This window comes from Amphiura filiformis, chromosome 17, assembly GCF_039555335.1.
Source record: "Amphiura filiformis chromosome 17, Afil_fr2py, whole genome shotgun sequence".
NCBI lineage: Eukaryota > Metazoa > Echinodermata > Ophiuroidea > Amphilepidida > Amphiuridae > Amphiura > Amphiura filiformis.
Window position 1 is genome coordinate 63,826,891 of NC_092644.1, and position 17,170 is coordinate 63,844,060.

General features: G+C 36.9%; 1 protein-coding gene across 1 annotated transcript; it reads left to right on the forward strand.

The window, feature by feature from the left end:
• The first annotated feature begins 10,851 nt into the window (after positions 1-10,851).
• Positions 10,852-15,326, forward strand: LOC140138153 (beta-1,3-galactosyl-O-glycosyl-glycoprotein beta-1,6-N-acetylglucosaminyltransferase 4-like). The gene is made up of 3 exons (XM_072160085.1): positions 10,852-11,278; positions 14,167-14,298; positions 14,727-15,326. The coding sequence occupies exons 1-3, from the start codon at positions 10,976-10,978 to the stop codon at positions 15,189-15,191; spliced, it is 900 nt and encodes a 299-aa protein (XP_072016186.1). The 5' UTR covers positions 10,852-10,975; the 3' UTR covers positions 15,192-15,326.
• Positions 15,327-17,170: the final 1,844 nt, after the last annotated feature.

Sequence of the window (17,170 nt, forward strand, 5' to 3'; positions counted from 1 at the left end):
TAAAATTCACCATTTTGGCCGCCATTTTGATTTTTGGACCATAAAGAAGCCATTTTGGATTTCGTAAACTATCTAAATGACTTTCTCATGTCCATAAACATATATTTAGACACCAAAATCACCACCATTGGCCTTAGAATACATTTTTAGTAATTTTGACCCCCATTGTAGGGGCACCCCCCGGAAAAAAGCACTTTGGGCACATTTTTAATTAAAGTGGACTACGGGAGCGTGTTCTACGCAAAATTTCAGTCTAGTAACCGTATCAAACATAAAGTGAACACTATTTCCCATCCGCGCGTGAATGAGAGCCCGACTACCATGCATAGCATGTGTGCACTGATGCTGGTATAATATTATACAGCATCCATGGTATAATATTATACGCAATACAGCATATACTTAGATGCAGTGCACTGATCCATGGTATAATATTATACAGCACCCATGCATATAGCATGTGTGCACTGATTCCTTTTTTTTTTTTTTAGCTTTTAACTTAAAAAATGAACTTTCTCTGGTCCGCTTTGAGAAAAAATCATGTTCTCACTGTATGGATGATTACGGTCATGTCTTCCATAGGAGCACATAGGGGGTCATATCAATTTGTAAGCGCTCTTTTTTAAAAGTTATAGTCATTGTATTTACAACCGTATGACAAAACAGGCCTAGTCTCAAAACCCATCCGCAAACGATATTGTGAACGTGAACTGGCGCAACGGGAATATTTTTGCGAGTAGGCCTAATCAGCATGATCAGGGTTGTAGCTAGCCCAAGTGCCTGCTAGCTCCTGCTAATTTTATTATTAGTTAGGTGAAAAAGTTCAATCTGGTGACCACTCTCTGGCTAGTAAGGTTTGACGATTGATTCGACTTCTATGGACCAATTAGAAAAAAAATAGCCACCATGTCCCTCGCGAAAATCCCGGGATTTTTCGCTAGAGGCCAAAATCCAAAATGGCCGCCGCCACCATTTTGAAAATTTAAGTTTTGAACCAGAGCACCTATAATCATGCACAAAGACACTTTTTCGGATTAGTCGAGTACAAGGATTCCGATTCTGACATTAGTTTGACATTACGGCATCATTTTCACCCAGAAATCCAAGTTGGTGGCCGAAATCATCTTGAAAAATTTAGTTTTGAACAAGAGGACCTAAAATCGTGTACAAAGACACTTTTTGGATAAGTCGACCACAAGGATTTCAAATTTGACATTACTTTGACATTACGAAGTCATATTTACCCGGAAATCCAAGATGGTGGCTGTTTTGAACCGGATTACATTACCTAAAATCGTGTACAAAGACACTTTTTCCGGTAAGTCGACCTCAAGAAATCCGAATCTGACATTAATTTGACGTTACAAAATAATTTTTGCCCAGAAATCCAAGATGGCCCCCATTTGGTAGAGCGTAAATGTGATTTTTGAATGAGAGCAGAAGCATAAGTGTGTCATTTCCGCCTTATCTGGGGTTCATGTCCCTTATATGGGGTTTAAACTGCCTTATCTTGGGTTTACATCCCTTATCTAGGGATAAGGCGCCTTATCTGTGGTTTAGACGACCTTATCCTGGGTTTACGTTCCTTACCTGTGGCTAAGATGCCTTAACCTTAGCATATCGTAGTCTAAACCCAGATAAGGCATATAAACCCCAGATAATGCGTCGTAACCCCAGATAAGCGACGTAGACCCCAGATAAAGCAGTCTAAACCCCAAATAAGGCGCCTTAACCCTAAATAAGGAACATAAACCCCAGAAAAGGCATCTACACCCCACATAAGGTGCCTTAACTCTAGATAAGGGTTGTTAACCCCAGATAAGGGTCGTAAACCTCAGATAAGGCATCTAAACCCAAGATAAGGCGCCTTAACCCCAGATAAGAGACGTAAACTCAGATATGGCAGTCTAAACCCCAGATAAGGCGCCGTCTGGGGTTTACTTCTCTTATGTTTATGTTCCTTATTTAGGGTTAAGACGCCTTATTTGGGGTTGGGACTGGTTTATCTGAGGTGTACGTCCCTTATCTGGGGTTACGGCGCCTTATTATTTTGTAACGTCAAATTAATGTCAGATTCGGATTTCTTGAGGTCGACTTACCGGAAAAAGTGCCTACACGATTTTAGGTAATCTGGTTCAAAACTTATTTTTTTCAAGATGGCGCCGGCAGCCACCATCTTGGATTTCTGGGTAAATATGAGTTCGTAATGTCAAAGTAATGTCAAATTTGAAATCCTTGTGGTCAAAATATAAAAAAAAGTGTCTTTGTACACGATTTTAGGTCTTCTTGTTCAAAACTAAATTTTTCAAGATGGTGCCGGCCACCATCTTGGATTTCTGGGTGAAAATGATGCCGTAATGTCAAACTAATGTCAGAATCGGAATCCTTGTACTCGACATATCCGAAAAAGTGTCTTTGTGCATTATTATAGGTGCTCTGGTTCAAAACTTAAATTTTCAAAATGGTGGCGGCGGCCATTTTGGATTTTGGCCTCTAGCGAAAAATGCCGGGATTTTCGCGAGGGACATGGTGGCTATTTTTTTCTAAATGGTCCATAGAAGTCGAATCAATCGTCAAACCTTACTAGCCAGAGAGTGGTCACCAGATTGAACTTTTTCACCTAACTATATCCAATTTATGAATTAAATCGCGGGCTCGGGATACACTCTTTCTAGTGAACGTGAGAAATCGGAGAATGCTAAAAAATGTTGCTCTTTTTCATTATTGAGCTTAAATGCTGCAGAATAACTTTGCTCCCTCGACGACATTTCAATTCTCCGGACACATCAAAACTGTTTATTGCTTATTTTCGGAGCATATATTTTTTTTTTTTTTTTTAACTGAGCCGCGAATTTTAGTTTTATTCCTATATGATCACTCGTGCTCAATAATTCCTCCAATTCAGCCTAAGTTTAGGCTTTTCTGTTTTGCTTGAGGGGGATGTGCTATAATAGGCCTATAGTCATTATATCTATGAAAGATATGCCTATAATTCCTAACAAATTTCCTGCGTGGGTATGAACCTGCTCAATTAGGCCTATATGGATAAATGCAAGTTAGCCTTTTCTTTTTTGACGGAGAAGGGTGCCTAAGGGGGATGTGCTCCCTCAGAAGTTGGAGAATTATTTTCAAAAAGTTATGAAAGGCACAATAAAGTCATTTGGTGTAAAAGTTTACACTTATTATTCGTATTATTTTGGGCATAACAGATTTCAATGGACCCGACTTGTGAGGGGGGATATTATCCTCAAACTAAAGCCAATTGGTGCATCATTTTGCATTAGGCCCCTATTATTAACTTATTTTTCCGACCATCATGATTAAGCATAGCCTATAGGTTAAATACCACTAATTATGTATTACACGTGTTTCAATGGGAAAATGCCTAATTTCGGGTGGAATTTTCTCATATTCAGAACTCTCACAGTTCAATGTCACCAATATCAGGTGAAACTATATGATTTAGATGCCAAATGATCAAAAATTCAACATAGGTTGACCTGAGACTTTTCTTGTTTTAACGCACTGAACCGTAAACACCTTAAAATGACAGTGCGCCCTCGAAGCTGAAAGTTACAATACCGTAAACGTTCGCCTAATGGCGCTATGGAGTTCATGGAAATGAGAGAGCGCCATCCCTGTAAAAGCCGACTATTATCACTGATCATTAAGGGTACGTGTAGTTAAAAGATGAAACCTATCGACACATACAATTATGAACAAGATCGAACAAACTTGTTCATGATAATGCGGTAATCATTCACCTGATACGTTGTGGCCCAGTGAGCAGAGCATTAGACTATAGTGGAGAAGATTGATGGTTCGAATCTCATGCAGTAATTTCTGACAGATTATGATGTCTGTCAATGTTTTTTTTCTGATTTGAGGAAATTTTATTCTCTATTTTCTTGATTTTATCTTTAACATTGTTTATATAATTTTATTATTTTATCTTGTATGTGTCTTTTTTTATTATTCTTTGTTTTTATCGTTTCATTTTAGAGTAACTCAATCCATTCAATCAAACGTTGTAATGAACCTTATTTGATTGTATAGGCGTTTGTTATGTGTGTGAGACGAACTGTCGCGTGCGAGAAGTCCTTGCCTATGCATCAGTGGTCATAAGAGGTATATCATTTTATTCGAAGGGGGGGGGGGGTCCCAAATATACGGGGGTCATAAAGTCTTGGAAAGAATAATAGGAAGGGGTGATAAAATGTTTTATGACCAAAATGTAGGGAGTCACACGATGACCACAGAAAGTGTGTTATTTTATTCAAAAAGACTGATTTCAATACGATTTTGGGGTTTGGAATCATAAAATTTGTTTTGCCGAAATAGGGGGTGCGCAATTTTATTGACGCAGACTTTTTGTAAATTTGGGACCCCCCCTCCCGAAAAAATGATAGCCCTCTAAGAGGATTCAAAAGATAACCTCTGCCCCAATAATCCCTAGCTATATTTGTTTGAAACTGTTCCACGGAGGATGTATCATAATAGGCTCAGTCTTCAAATTATATAAATAAATTTTGAATGAGTGAACGAACAAAATCATACAACGACCAACGGAATAGAGACCTTGCATGTGACGTATCATCCCGTAAATATGGCGGACTACTCAAATGCATTCAACAAAAGCATGATTGCAATCTACCGTGACAGTTCGTCTCACACACATAACAAAATGCACTACGATCAAATAGGTTGATGACAACATTTGATTGAATGGACTGCACTGCGCCATGATTACGGGGAAGAAACCGGTTCAAATCCTTTGTTTGGAGCCAATCGATAAACGCAAGGCCTCTATAGCTATCATTGAATACTGGCTAGGATTCCACAACACAATGAAAACATGTTATAAGGCGCTTTGGAAGGCACACAATACCCCAATGGCTTTCCATATTATGTGCACTCAACAACTATTCAGTATCGAAGTTACGTAATGTTACTATGTCAACGGGATCACTCGCTTAAGGAATGAACCACGATCGAAGCAATCAGTACACAAAAAAGGCATACCAAGTACCAAAATAGCGTGATCGTAATGATCGCCATACAAACAGTGCTTGGTTCCGATACCATCACGGAGTTACGTAACTACTTCGTGGTCTGATAGTTAATATCAAAGAGCTTTTAATAGAAATAGAGTCGCAATAGATTATATAATCTTTTGTTCGTTTGATGCCGATTAGAAGTTGCGACAGGCTATTCATAAAAGTGGTACCATTGTTTCGAATAAAGGGGTTCCGCCATTAAATTGGTCACTGATCCGGCATCATATTAACGCTCTACACAACAGGCGAGTATCAATAAGTGACCACAATACAGTCATGTGTAAGGGCAGTCATGTGTAAAGTGGTACCATTGTATTAGGGATGACCAATGAACCATCAACTTGATTAGAACACTCCCATAGACATGCAGGGAGCTCAACTGTGCACTGCTTGCACATACATTTCTAAATTGATCTCATTCTTTTATTTTTCAATATTTTTCTGTAAAATTTGGGGAAGTTACTGCCAATTATATTTTGTAACTATCTTGCAAATTACAGCAACATAACTTATTTTGTTTTTCTGTAAGTGCGAGTCAAAATTGGTCCATCGCCACAGTGCGCTTAATTGCCAGTGGCTGAGTTTAGCACTGCTCAAGAATGGCACAAAATATTCAAATCAGTAAGATCAGGTGAAAAACGTGGCCTACTGAGCTGTAATTTGGCAGAGTTGCCAGTAATACCTCTATCATACCCTCTGTAAAAAGGTTAAAAAATTGAACAAGTAGATCTCGAGGTACAAATTAAATCACCAGCTTCCCTTTGGAATTTTTATATTCCTTTCAAATCATGTTAAGAAGACACCTTTCTGAACATAAATGTGAAGTTTCGTGCTCATTCGATGTATTGTTCACCTGATCTTAACCCTGAACGTTTTCTTATATTTAGGCCTATAACATCTACAACTTGCTGCTGGCTATACCTTGTTTAGGACTTTCAAAAGAAGTACCTGAATGTGCAACCATAACTGTTTCAAAATAGCCCGCGATAGTCATGCAGGTAACTCCGAGGTCAAGCATTGAATTGGTTTGAACAAAGATACTCATAATGTATTGAGTGCTACTTTGGTTTGAATGAGGAATACTACAGGAATACACATGAGCATGATGAGGATAATCTCTATTGTTGTGAATGAGTCAATGACCTTCAAAACTTAAGATTTTGTTTACATACACCTACTAATTGGTCATATTAAACCCAATAACATTGAAATTCTTGGTTGTGAAAAAAAAGTTCACCTACTTAGTGCAATTTTGATTTTGTGCCATATCGGCTATCTTTGATGATTTTTGGCAAATGTCCTCTAAATGCATGATTTCAATGCCTTGGTTTGAAAAAATAAGTTATGCCAGTGACTAGTTAAGTGCCATTTCATAAGAAACCCTTTGATACTTTCACAATATGCTTGTTTCATGTTTGCAAATATGTTAAAATAAAGAAATATATAAAGGTAAATATATGCTTATGCCAATTTTGCTCCCAACTGCTATTTTTGGACCTTGTCATTTTATTTCGTTCCAATGACCGGTCAGAATGGGAAACTTTGATAATTCATAATTCGAAAAGTTTTTGACCGATTTTGACCATTTAACCACCAAAATACTTCTGTTGATTAGTTCTACTCAGAAAACAATCTTTTGTAGCAATAGGGTCAACATGAAATTTTGATGGTTATCCCTAATTGTATCCACGTATCCCAATGTGTGCTTGTGTGGGTCTGAGGTCTATAAAGGAGGCTTTAGCTGTCGATGCAATCATCTTTACCACCCACCTGACTGTAGGCGCTTCATTTAAATAAATTGAATGCTCTTGCTGATCGATTAAACATTAGAATGTATGAAGGCTGCCATTTCCTATCTATATTACACTATAATGGTAATCGCTATACGTATACATGTAAGTATAAGTGTAGGCCTATAAAGGTTGTTTTTAAGAAATTTCCATTTAATTTTAAGTCTTGGGAGGTGAGGAGGGAGGAAGAGGGGAGGAGGGGATATGGAGAATGAGAGAGGGCTGGAGGAAGGGAGAAATGAAAAGATATAATAAAGACAAGTAGATAAATAGAAATATAAGGAAAATGATGGGAATGAGAGAGGGAGGGTGAGAGGGACAAGGAGAGCGAGGGAGTACGGTGATATAAAGTGTAGGCCTAGGAAAGAATACGTACAGAGAAGGGAAAAGAAAGGAATGATGAATACATTTAATAATAATTATTAGGCCTATATAATAACTAAACACATAACAGCACTGGGCAGCCATTCGATGATGTCAATGCCTTTATTCGTTACGTAATTAAAACGCCCAGTCAGATGTATTTCACACCTGACAAACACAAGTCACCCAATTTCGAAAACTGGAGGTTGAATGTACAAACTCATGAATATTGATTGGCAACATTTTCCAATATGTCAGCGCTCTAATCGGAAACAATAGAACAATAGACCCTGCAGAGCGTTGGGTTAATATGATCAATGGTCTGATCTACTTGGGTTCGATCCTTTTAAGAAAAGAAAAAATAGCTGATCATTTCTAATGCATAAATGAATAAAGTAATGTAGTTACACAATTTGAAACATCAAGGCCGTTCTATTTTTCAAAGGTCATTTAACTGTTAAATGTAGTGGAATATATCACGCATTGATAGGTAGCAGGTGGAGCAAATTTTGTCAGCGGTTTTGTTGCCGTTTGTTCGCAGTGCCTAGTTATCTATAAAAAAAATAAGAAAATTAAGATTAAATTTAAAAAATTCCCAATATTCGTTAGTAAAATGGGGACAAAATCCAAAAACATTTCTTGACCCTTCTTCACATAAAAGTGGGGACAGAAATCAAGATTCGAACAAGTACCATTCACCATTCAAGGCGCACCCTTTACCGACTGAGCTAATGGGTCAGACAATAGAAGGGTGTAATTTTGAACTGAAGAATATTAAAAAATATGAAGAAATTACAATGTTATAAAAAGATTTACCAAAATGAGGTATAACGTATGAATCGATTTACAAATTAAGTCCAATGGCACTTTGAGAAAGAATACCTGAAGAAACCCAAAAACATTTGCTTCTCTAGCAACTAACCTAGTGACCTAAAGTATTGGGTCATGTCACGATATTTTTTCTGAGGCATTATGTCCAGGTTGCTCAATTTAACATACACGTATCTTTAACGCGGCTGTGTACTCTAGCCATTGTTTCTTTCTCAAAATTGAGTTTTTGTGATATGTTTGTACCTTGTTATGTTTTTTATAAATACAAGGAATGAAAATCCAGATTTGTAAACTCCAACTGCAATATTTTAAGGATTTTATTTCACTATTCCACTCGTGTTTGAAATTGAAAAGGAAGAAAATCTTTGTTGTACCAGCAAGGTACACGCGCGCAACAACTCATCGCGTTGCGTATCGCGCAATTTGTTAACGCACAAATACGCGACGCATACGCGACGCTTATCTGCATGCGCGGCGCATCTTATGGAAACACCACGGAAGCACTGATTTCACAAAAACCTAGTGATCAAATGGCTCCGTTTTAGCTGATAAAATGTGGTTTTTTTCAAGTTCTTTCCCCCGATTTATATTTAAATATCAAGTTATGAATGGATTTCGCTCAAACTTCTCAAGGGGCTGTGGATTTACCCGATGTTCACGTAATATAAGTTACAAAAACGAAAACTGTCGCATTCTCCTGTGAGATTCGATGAAAGTGCAAAATGTGACCACTTTAAACTTCAACGGCCATTATTTCAATGTTCATTTTCTCGGTAAAATGACGATTTAGGTACATGATAACTCAATAAATACAGCATCTATAGGTATGCAAATATGATCATCGTAAAAAGCATGATCGACTCAAGAAACGGTTTTCTCATTTTTTTATATTTTGGTCTATTTCCGATTTTGGGCATCATTTTGTGCAAATAGGCGTTTTTGAATTTTAAAAGTTCATTTTGATGCCTTATATGGTCAATATCTCAAAAAATAAGGCCAATATCAAAAAAAAAATAAAAAAACGTTTTTGGAATGGAGCCTCAAGATTGAGCTAAAAACAAAATAAAATATTTTGGAAAGAGTGTTTTTTGTTATGATGTACCTAACAAATATTGCCAAAAACTCACTTTTTGTGATTTTCTTCAAAATTGTTGTTTTTACCCCAAATCTGTATTTATATTAAGATTTATTGATGTCTTGCCTTCATAAAAATGTATACTTTTATATGTTTTGCGCGAATAATTACAAAGTTATTGCACTTTTACTACATGCATGTCTGAGAGTACACAGCCACCTTAATGCTGTTGAGATTTTACAAGGATGGCGCTCTCACATTTCTAAGAATCCAAAAGCGCCATTAGGCGAACGTTTACGGTATGATAGGGCGACTATTTACTAAAAACCGAAGCCGTGCGTATGAATTTTGGTACTATTACATCAAAAATGTCATATAATGAGAGAAAATGTACCATTTTGAAGCATCAAACTCTAAAAAGTACTTTTTGGCTATATAACTTGATCAATTTCAGCGATTTTAATGCAGTCTTTTCGAATGCCATGAAAACAAATAGTTCCTCGTCGTATTTCAATGTATCGCCCAGGCCTATTGGTGGTCTTTAACCTATATAAGCACAAAGGTGCTCCGATCTCGGGTAAAATGCCATGAATGTAAACATTGACATTTGCAATACTTGTTTTAACAAGAAAATTTCTGGAAAACAGCATGACGAGTAAAATATCAATGATTTTCGGACACCCTGTATGATGACTGTTTCGCTGTTTTTGCTTCAATCTAGGACTATATCTGGAGATTCGTATCTGTAGCCTGTCCTAGCACGATCAGATCAGATTAAGATTGATTTAGGGTTAGTGTTCCGATTTAGGCTTGCTGTTTAGTGTTAGAATTGTTGATTAGGGCCAGGTTCACATTAGGAATAGGGTTTTTATAGGGCTAGGCTCTTGGATAGGGCTAGAGATACGGTCCGAGGATTAAATATGGGTTTAAAATAGAGTTAAATAGATCAAGTTAGGGTTCCGGCTTGAGTTAGGATACAGTGAGGCCACACTGGATGCTGTAGAGGCCCATAGACAACGTGTACACAAAGACTAGGTTTTATTTTTCACGTGACTATAGGCCTTACATGCGCCTTAAAGCTTAAGCAAAATGCCTAGCCTAGGCCTATACTGTATTTACACGTATATGCCTATGTACGTTATTTAGGGCAAGGAAATCACCAACAAAATGTGCACGTGGGTCTAATTAACAAAGTGGCATGTCTATATGATCATCAAAATCGATTTTTCATCATCATTAAGCTTTCTATATGTATGTATATATACGCAGGCAAGCGAAGGTTGTTGAATTTAGAAGCCCTGAAATCACAGAAACCAGCCGTAAACCCAATACTAATGCCACAAGTCCCCCCCCACTCAACCCTGTTAGGGGCCTACTACCTCAACGGGTTCTAAAAACATACCTTAGTAGTCGAAGAAGATGCACGTTTTCTTGCCAGGGCAAATACAGTTAAATATTGAGAAATGTAAGCAAAAAATAGCTAGAAAAGTCTCCATGACGAATATCAGATCCATATAATTCAGTGTTTCTATAGGTTAAATACCACTAATTATGTATTACACGTGTTTCAATCGGAAAATGTCTAATTTCGGGTGGAATTTTCTCATATTCAGAACCAATGACAGTGCGCCCTCGAAGCTGAAAGTTACAATATGATAGATTTAAATTCCGACAGGGCGCCGACAGTGTTTAAATTAATTACCTACAACTGTTGCGTTTTGCCGCACCTTTAACATTATTTTATGGCGTAGTCCGGATATAAAAGCACATTCATTGGTAGTAATTCTGTATATTTTAAGCTTGTCCAGTGTCTATTAAAAGTAATTCGCTTGTTTGTTCACAAGGTAAACTAAAAAGAGATGTTGCGATTGACAAAACGTTCATTAAAAGTTTTCACGCTATTCGCATTGATAGCATGCGTCGCTTTGCTTCTCCAAGGGTTTGCTTACAAGAGATTGACGGTGATGAGGCAACACCTACAGAATATTACAACATTCCACGATTTTCGTAGGTCGGCTTTATTGCAGCCAAGTAATTCTTCTCCCTATCATAGGTATTATTCCGTTAACTGTTCTGCCGTATTTGCTGGCGATAAATGTTTGCTGCACGATATTTATTGGAATAATGTTAATGACCCGGTTCGTGTTCCATCGGATGATGAAGTAAGTACTTTTACGTAGGGATGGCTTCAAAACCAAACCGCCGGTCGACACTGTCGGCGCCCTGTCGGAAACGATGGGTTTACCGTCTTCTATTGTTTCGAATCGCCGGTTCTACTAGAGTGTCGGCGGTCGATCGGGGTTTGAGGTTTGAAGCCATTCCACGCCGATATGTTATCAAAATGCCAAAAACTTCAATAGCATTAATTCAAGAACCGCAAGACCTTAAGGGCGAATTTCTCGACGGGTGGCTTAGCAGTTGGCTAGTCTAGCCTCAAGGCTTAAGAGGTCATAAGACCAGGCTTAACTGAAAACACGTTCCCCGAAGCACGGCTACCACAACCTCGAGGCTTCGTTAGCCTGTGGGCCAGGCTTGTAGGGTTAGCCCCAGGCTTCGGTAAAATTTGCATTTCTCGAAATCAGTCTTCGTTAGCCGTAGTCTACGCAAGCCTGTTAGGCCAGGCTTACATCGGCTTTTCTTGGCCCTGCCTCAGAGCAGGTCTTACGTCGTAAGCCGTGGTCTATTTCAATTGACAAATTGCTTAAATTTGTAATGCAAAGTTTTTCTTTCATATTAATAGAGAAATCCAAACAGATGCTGTCTTTCATTCAACATAGTTTAGACCCCTACCCCTAAGTAATAGTTATTGTTCGATTTAGTTGAACATTTCACCATTTTATTTTAGTGTTCATTCGAGTCAGTTAACATGGTAAAGGCACTGTTTTAAGGCTTACTGATCTGCTTGAACCTAACTTGTAACAGTCAACAAATAGGAGCAACCCTCTCCTTCCAGTTCAACAAATATTGCTAACATACAATATTTTGCTACAAGAAGTGCCCCCCCCATATTTGACATGTCCAAAAACCTTGACCATGTTGATGTTCCACATGAATTTGCTCTCATGCTTTCATCTTTTTTGCCTGAGATTTATTATCGGACGCCTTGCTTTCAATGACACGAAGCAGCTGCAAAACATCATCATCATCCTCGGTCATCATCATCATCATCATCATAAACTATGCATATGCTAAATTCGCAAATAGAACATGAAAATATCAGCAGTAGATAGCACGCACGATGGTTGCCAAAGGTACCAAATGCTTGGTTATGTTTTTGTTTTTGCCCCAAAATTATTCTTAAATAATGTTTTACTTTTGACAAACATACGTATGATTTGTTTGAAGTGTAAAACAATTTTTGCTTTAGGCCTACTTTTAGGGGAATCAAAGTTTCTTTTTCTGTAGGCTTGCAGTTTGACCCTTTTTGAAATGGAAAGAAAAATTAATGAGTCGAGTAAAAAGTATAGAAGTATTCATGCAAGCAGGACTCATACTAAAGTAAAGTGGAAATAAAATAATACATAATAACAGAAACAAGAAATGTCTTTAAAAAGACGGCGCAGTGATTGAAGAAAAAACGTTGGATTTCACATTCACTGGGAGGAATTGGCTTAAAATGAACTATTATAGAAACGACACTGTAAAAAGGAGAATGCAAGCAGATAAAGTTTGTATTAATATGTTTGTTTCCTTTATTTTGTCTAAAAAACCCACAATGAGCGTACAAATTTAGGCCTATATGCTGAGTACTTAGTTCATTTCTTGATATACTTAATAAAAATATGTTTTGATGACATTTACTTAAAATGAAGAACACATTCTCAAGTTTGTACTTAACATAAATGAGTTAAAAAGTTTTATGCATTTGAGCCTTTAATAAGAAATGATTACAAACATAATACTGTGGTATGGGGTAATACATGTAGGTCCTACATTTATATTATTAGCAATTCCTCACTGATAGCATCCAAGTCTGATGACGAGTCTTCAGGTTCATATTGTGGTTTGGATACCATTGACTGACATCGGGTATGGCCATTACTTAAAATTTTGCGATGAATAGTAATAATACATAATAACAGAAAAAATACTAGTCTTGCGCATCAAGTTGTGTACGGTGTAAGCCCAAGCACAAGCCCGTTGGTCTGGACTAATCTTTGCGCTGGTGACCTTGTTAGTACGGTAAACCGTGAAGGACAACAGCTTATGCACATATGCCTCCAAATGCCTATACAATTAAGTCGCTGGTAGAAAGGGACGAGGTTGTCAAGCGTTAAGCCTGCAAGGCCACTAAGACCAGGTTGAATTTGCGTTCAAGAAATCCGGCTACAGTTAAGACTCGGGCTTCGAGAGCGGGCTAGGCTTAGTAACCTCAAGGCCACCTTAAGCCTAAGGCTTACGAAGACTCCTATCGAGAAATTCGCCCTAAGGGTATTTTCATTATCTGAATCAATATATTATTGAAAAATAAAACTTTGGTGTTTTGCAAAAGTTCATTCTACAAATCATATACTTTGAAAACTGGCTTAATTTATTGTTGTTAATGAGTTATGTACGTTTTACAAAAGTGTTGTTGTTTCAGCCCTCTTTACAACGTAACTCAAGAACCGCAGCACCTATAAAAGTATATCTGTGATATTTTAATTCTTCTACACGCTCGCTATGAATTAAGCAATGTAGTTTTTGCCAAAGCTCACTACCATTCGTAAGATGCTGTGAACTACCAAATCACAACAGTTTAAAATAATTAATAGCCTTAATATAAATACAATTATTAGCTTCCTCAACTCATACGGTCCCTGCCATTCCACTTGCCTTAATGGTCAATTATTTCTTTAGATGATATTCTTGGAGTTGCTGATACGCGTATATTCTTCAAAAGTTCGGTTTTAGCATATTATGTGACTGCTTCTGCAGTCCAACCCCGATTTATAATGCAAAAAAGTTGACGTCAATGTTTCTATCTTTAATTTAGATTAATGACAATTTATTTATGATTCATTTATTTTCGCAAAAAAAGTTGACGTCGATGCTCCTATCTTTAATTCAGATTGCTGACAATTGGTTTCGAGACTGCAGCAAGTATAAAGAAGATCGCAACTATCCTACAAAGGCTTTATCAAAAGAAGAAGAAGAGTTTCCCATTGCATATGCAATAGTTACATACAAGAATGCAGCACAGGTAACGTCGTGTATTTGATCTGTTTGATTGAAAAATATTAAGCAATAACGATTTTCAAAAGCATAGGAAGTTACGTCTTGTACTTAAATTCAATGTAAAACTCTCATGATCCCTCTAACATTAATTCTAGAAGGTTTGAGATTTTGTTCAAAATGTTGAAAGTAGTATGCCATCGACAGAATCCAAGATAGCCTTTGCCTTTGTATGAGACATATGTCCTTCTTGCCATTTTTCATATTTTGAGAACCTCAAATACTCTCAGCTAAACAGGTCTCGTGACTGAGTGAGTGGCTTCAGTGACAGAATACATTAATAATAAAATTAATCCATGAGTTTCATGCTTCTCTCAGTGGGGTTTTTTAATATCAGATTTGCATATAAAAGGTAAAAGGTAAAATTAAAGAAAATTTTTTTTTTTTTTTTTCTAGGTGGAGAGATTATTTCGGAGCATATACCAACCGCAGAATGTGTATTGCATTCATACAGATTTAAAATCTAACGCAAATTTCAGCCGTGCTATTGAAAACCTCGCCAAGTGTTTTGACAATGTATTCATCGCTTCAAAGTTAGAAAAAGTACAATGGGCTGGAATTAGTGTAACATTAGCCGATCTACATTGTATGGAAGACTTGTTAAGACATCCTATACCCTGGAAATATTTCATCAATCTTTGCGGTCAAGACTTTCCTTTAAAGACTAATTTTGAGATTGTGCAACAACTAAAAGCATACAACGGTCATAATTGTATTTCGGGTTATCCTGTTGAAAAAGGAAGCAGATATGAAATACGTTATCAGTATAAATACTTTTCTCCTTCACTGAATAGTCCACCTGCTTTAGTAATGTCTAGCGATGGAAGAAGACAGGAAAAAGACCCACCCCGTTTAATATAACAATATACAAAGGCGATACATACATTGCGGCTACACGCAAGTTTGTTGATTTTGTAGTTAATAGTAATATTTCAAAAGCATTTTTGGCTTGGTTGGCCGATACCTCTGTCCCAGACGAGATGTTCACCAATTCTCTTCAACGTTTGCCGGAGGCTCCAGGGGGATACCCATACGGGACATATGAGTGTAAAACAAAATTTCGTAGATGGTACTCTGATAAAACACATATGCCCTGTCATGGAAAGTATTTAAATGAGCTATGCATATTTACGTCTGATTATCTTCATATTCTGAAAAGACAACCGCATTTGTTTGTTAATAAATTTCACTATGATTTTGAACCAATCACGATGCAGTGTATGGAGGAGCTCTTGGAGTACAGAAGAAAATGGAAAGGGGCTATAAAACAAGTAATGGAATTTCCTGTCACTAACTATTCGTGGCAGCACTACACTAGTGCCAGTTATGTTCCTGGTATATAATATAACCCAGCAAACACAAAAACGTTTTAAAAACGTTTTAAATAAGTTATATTTTGGCTTTTGGTTTAGGTAAAAACATTTTAATAACATTAAAATGTCGGGTTATATAAAGGTAATGATAACATTTTAAGTGTCACCCCACCTAATTAACATACACAGTTGGCCAAGGTCAAATTTTTTTTTATCGTGTTGGTCCAAAGGGCTTTGGATGTAGATTGTAAAAATCCACTTTGCTCGCTCATATGTTACCCGTTGCCATGGTAACGACCCGGAATGTATTTTAGGCGATTTTAGCTCATTTCAGGCTTAAAATGCTGAAATTTGCCTAATAAAGAACGGGACATAGCTCCAATATTCGAGAAGATAGAAAAAGTTTGATTAGATCCTTACAATGGACCATCTTTCTACTTTCCAACAAAAATTTAAATTATTCATGTGGTGTTCGTTTATATCTTTTTTTTGACCTGGCAATACTTATAGTTTTGCCCTTTTGAAAAAGTGACAATTTTGACCTATTTTTGAGGTGCAAAAAAAATATTGGCCATGACTCCCACAATATTGTAATTGTGGTTAAGAACAAAGCAGACCATGCCCCATTCAAAATTGATATAAATGGCTTGGGGGATTATATCAGTAAAGCAGAGTGTTGCCAGAAAATAACACATTTGTTGAAAAGAGCTAAATTTGACTTGAGTGTTTTCCCCTGTATTTAGTTATTACTAAATTACAGGCCTATTTCAGTCCTACCCCTCATTTCCAAAATTATTGAAAGAGCTGTACATAATCAATTATATTCTTATTTAACTTCTATGGGTATTCTGTCAGAGAACCAATCTGGCTTTCGAAGCAATCATTCAACAGCAACTACCCTGAATGATGTTCAAGATTTTATCTTGAAAAACATGGATAATGGAAAAGCCACCGGTGCAATATTTCTTGATCTCAAAAAGGCCTTTGACTGTGTTAACCATTCTCTTTTAATTGAAAAACTGAACAACTATGGTATAAAAGGTACAACACTTGAGTGGTTTGAATCTTATCTTGATAATAGAGCTCAAGCTGTTAATAGTAATGCCACACTTTCTGATTCTACAAACATTAATATTGGCATTCCTCAAGGCTCTATTTTAGGCCCACTTCTTTTTATAATATTTGTAAATAGTCTTTCTAATAGTGTTGATTGTAAATGTACTATGTATGCCGATGACACCACATTACTATGTACTGCTAATGACTCTTCTACTCTTCAATCAAAGCTTCAATGTAATTTATCTAAAATTGCTGACTGGTTCAAGAACAATAATCTTACATTAAACATCCAAAAAACTAAGTTCATGGTGTTCGGCACTAGCAGGGTTTTAAAAAAACTTTACAGATGTTAGTTTATGTTACAATAATGATACTATTGAGCGTGTTGATGTATTTAAGTACCTTGGTGTCACATTTGATCCTAGCATGACTTGGTCTGATCATATTAATGCAATGTCTTCCCGTATT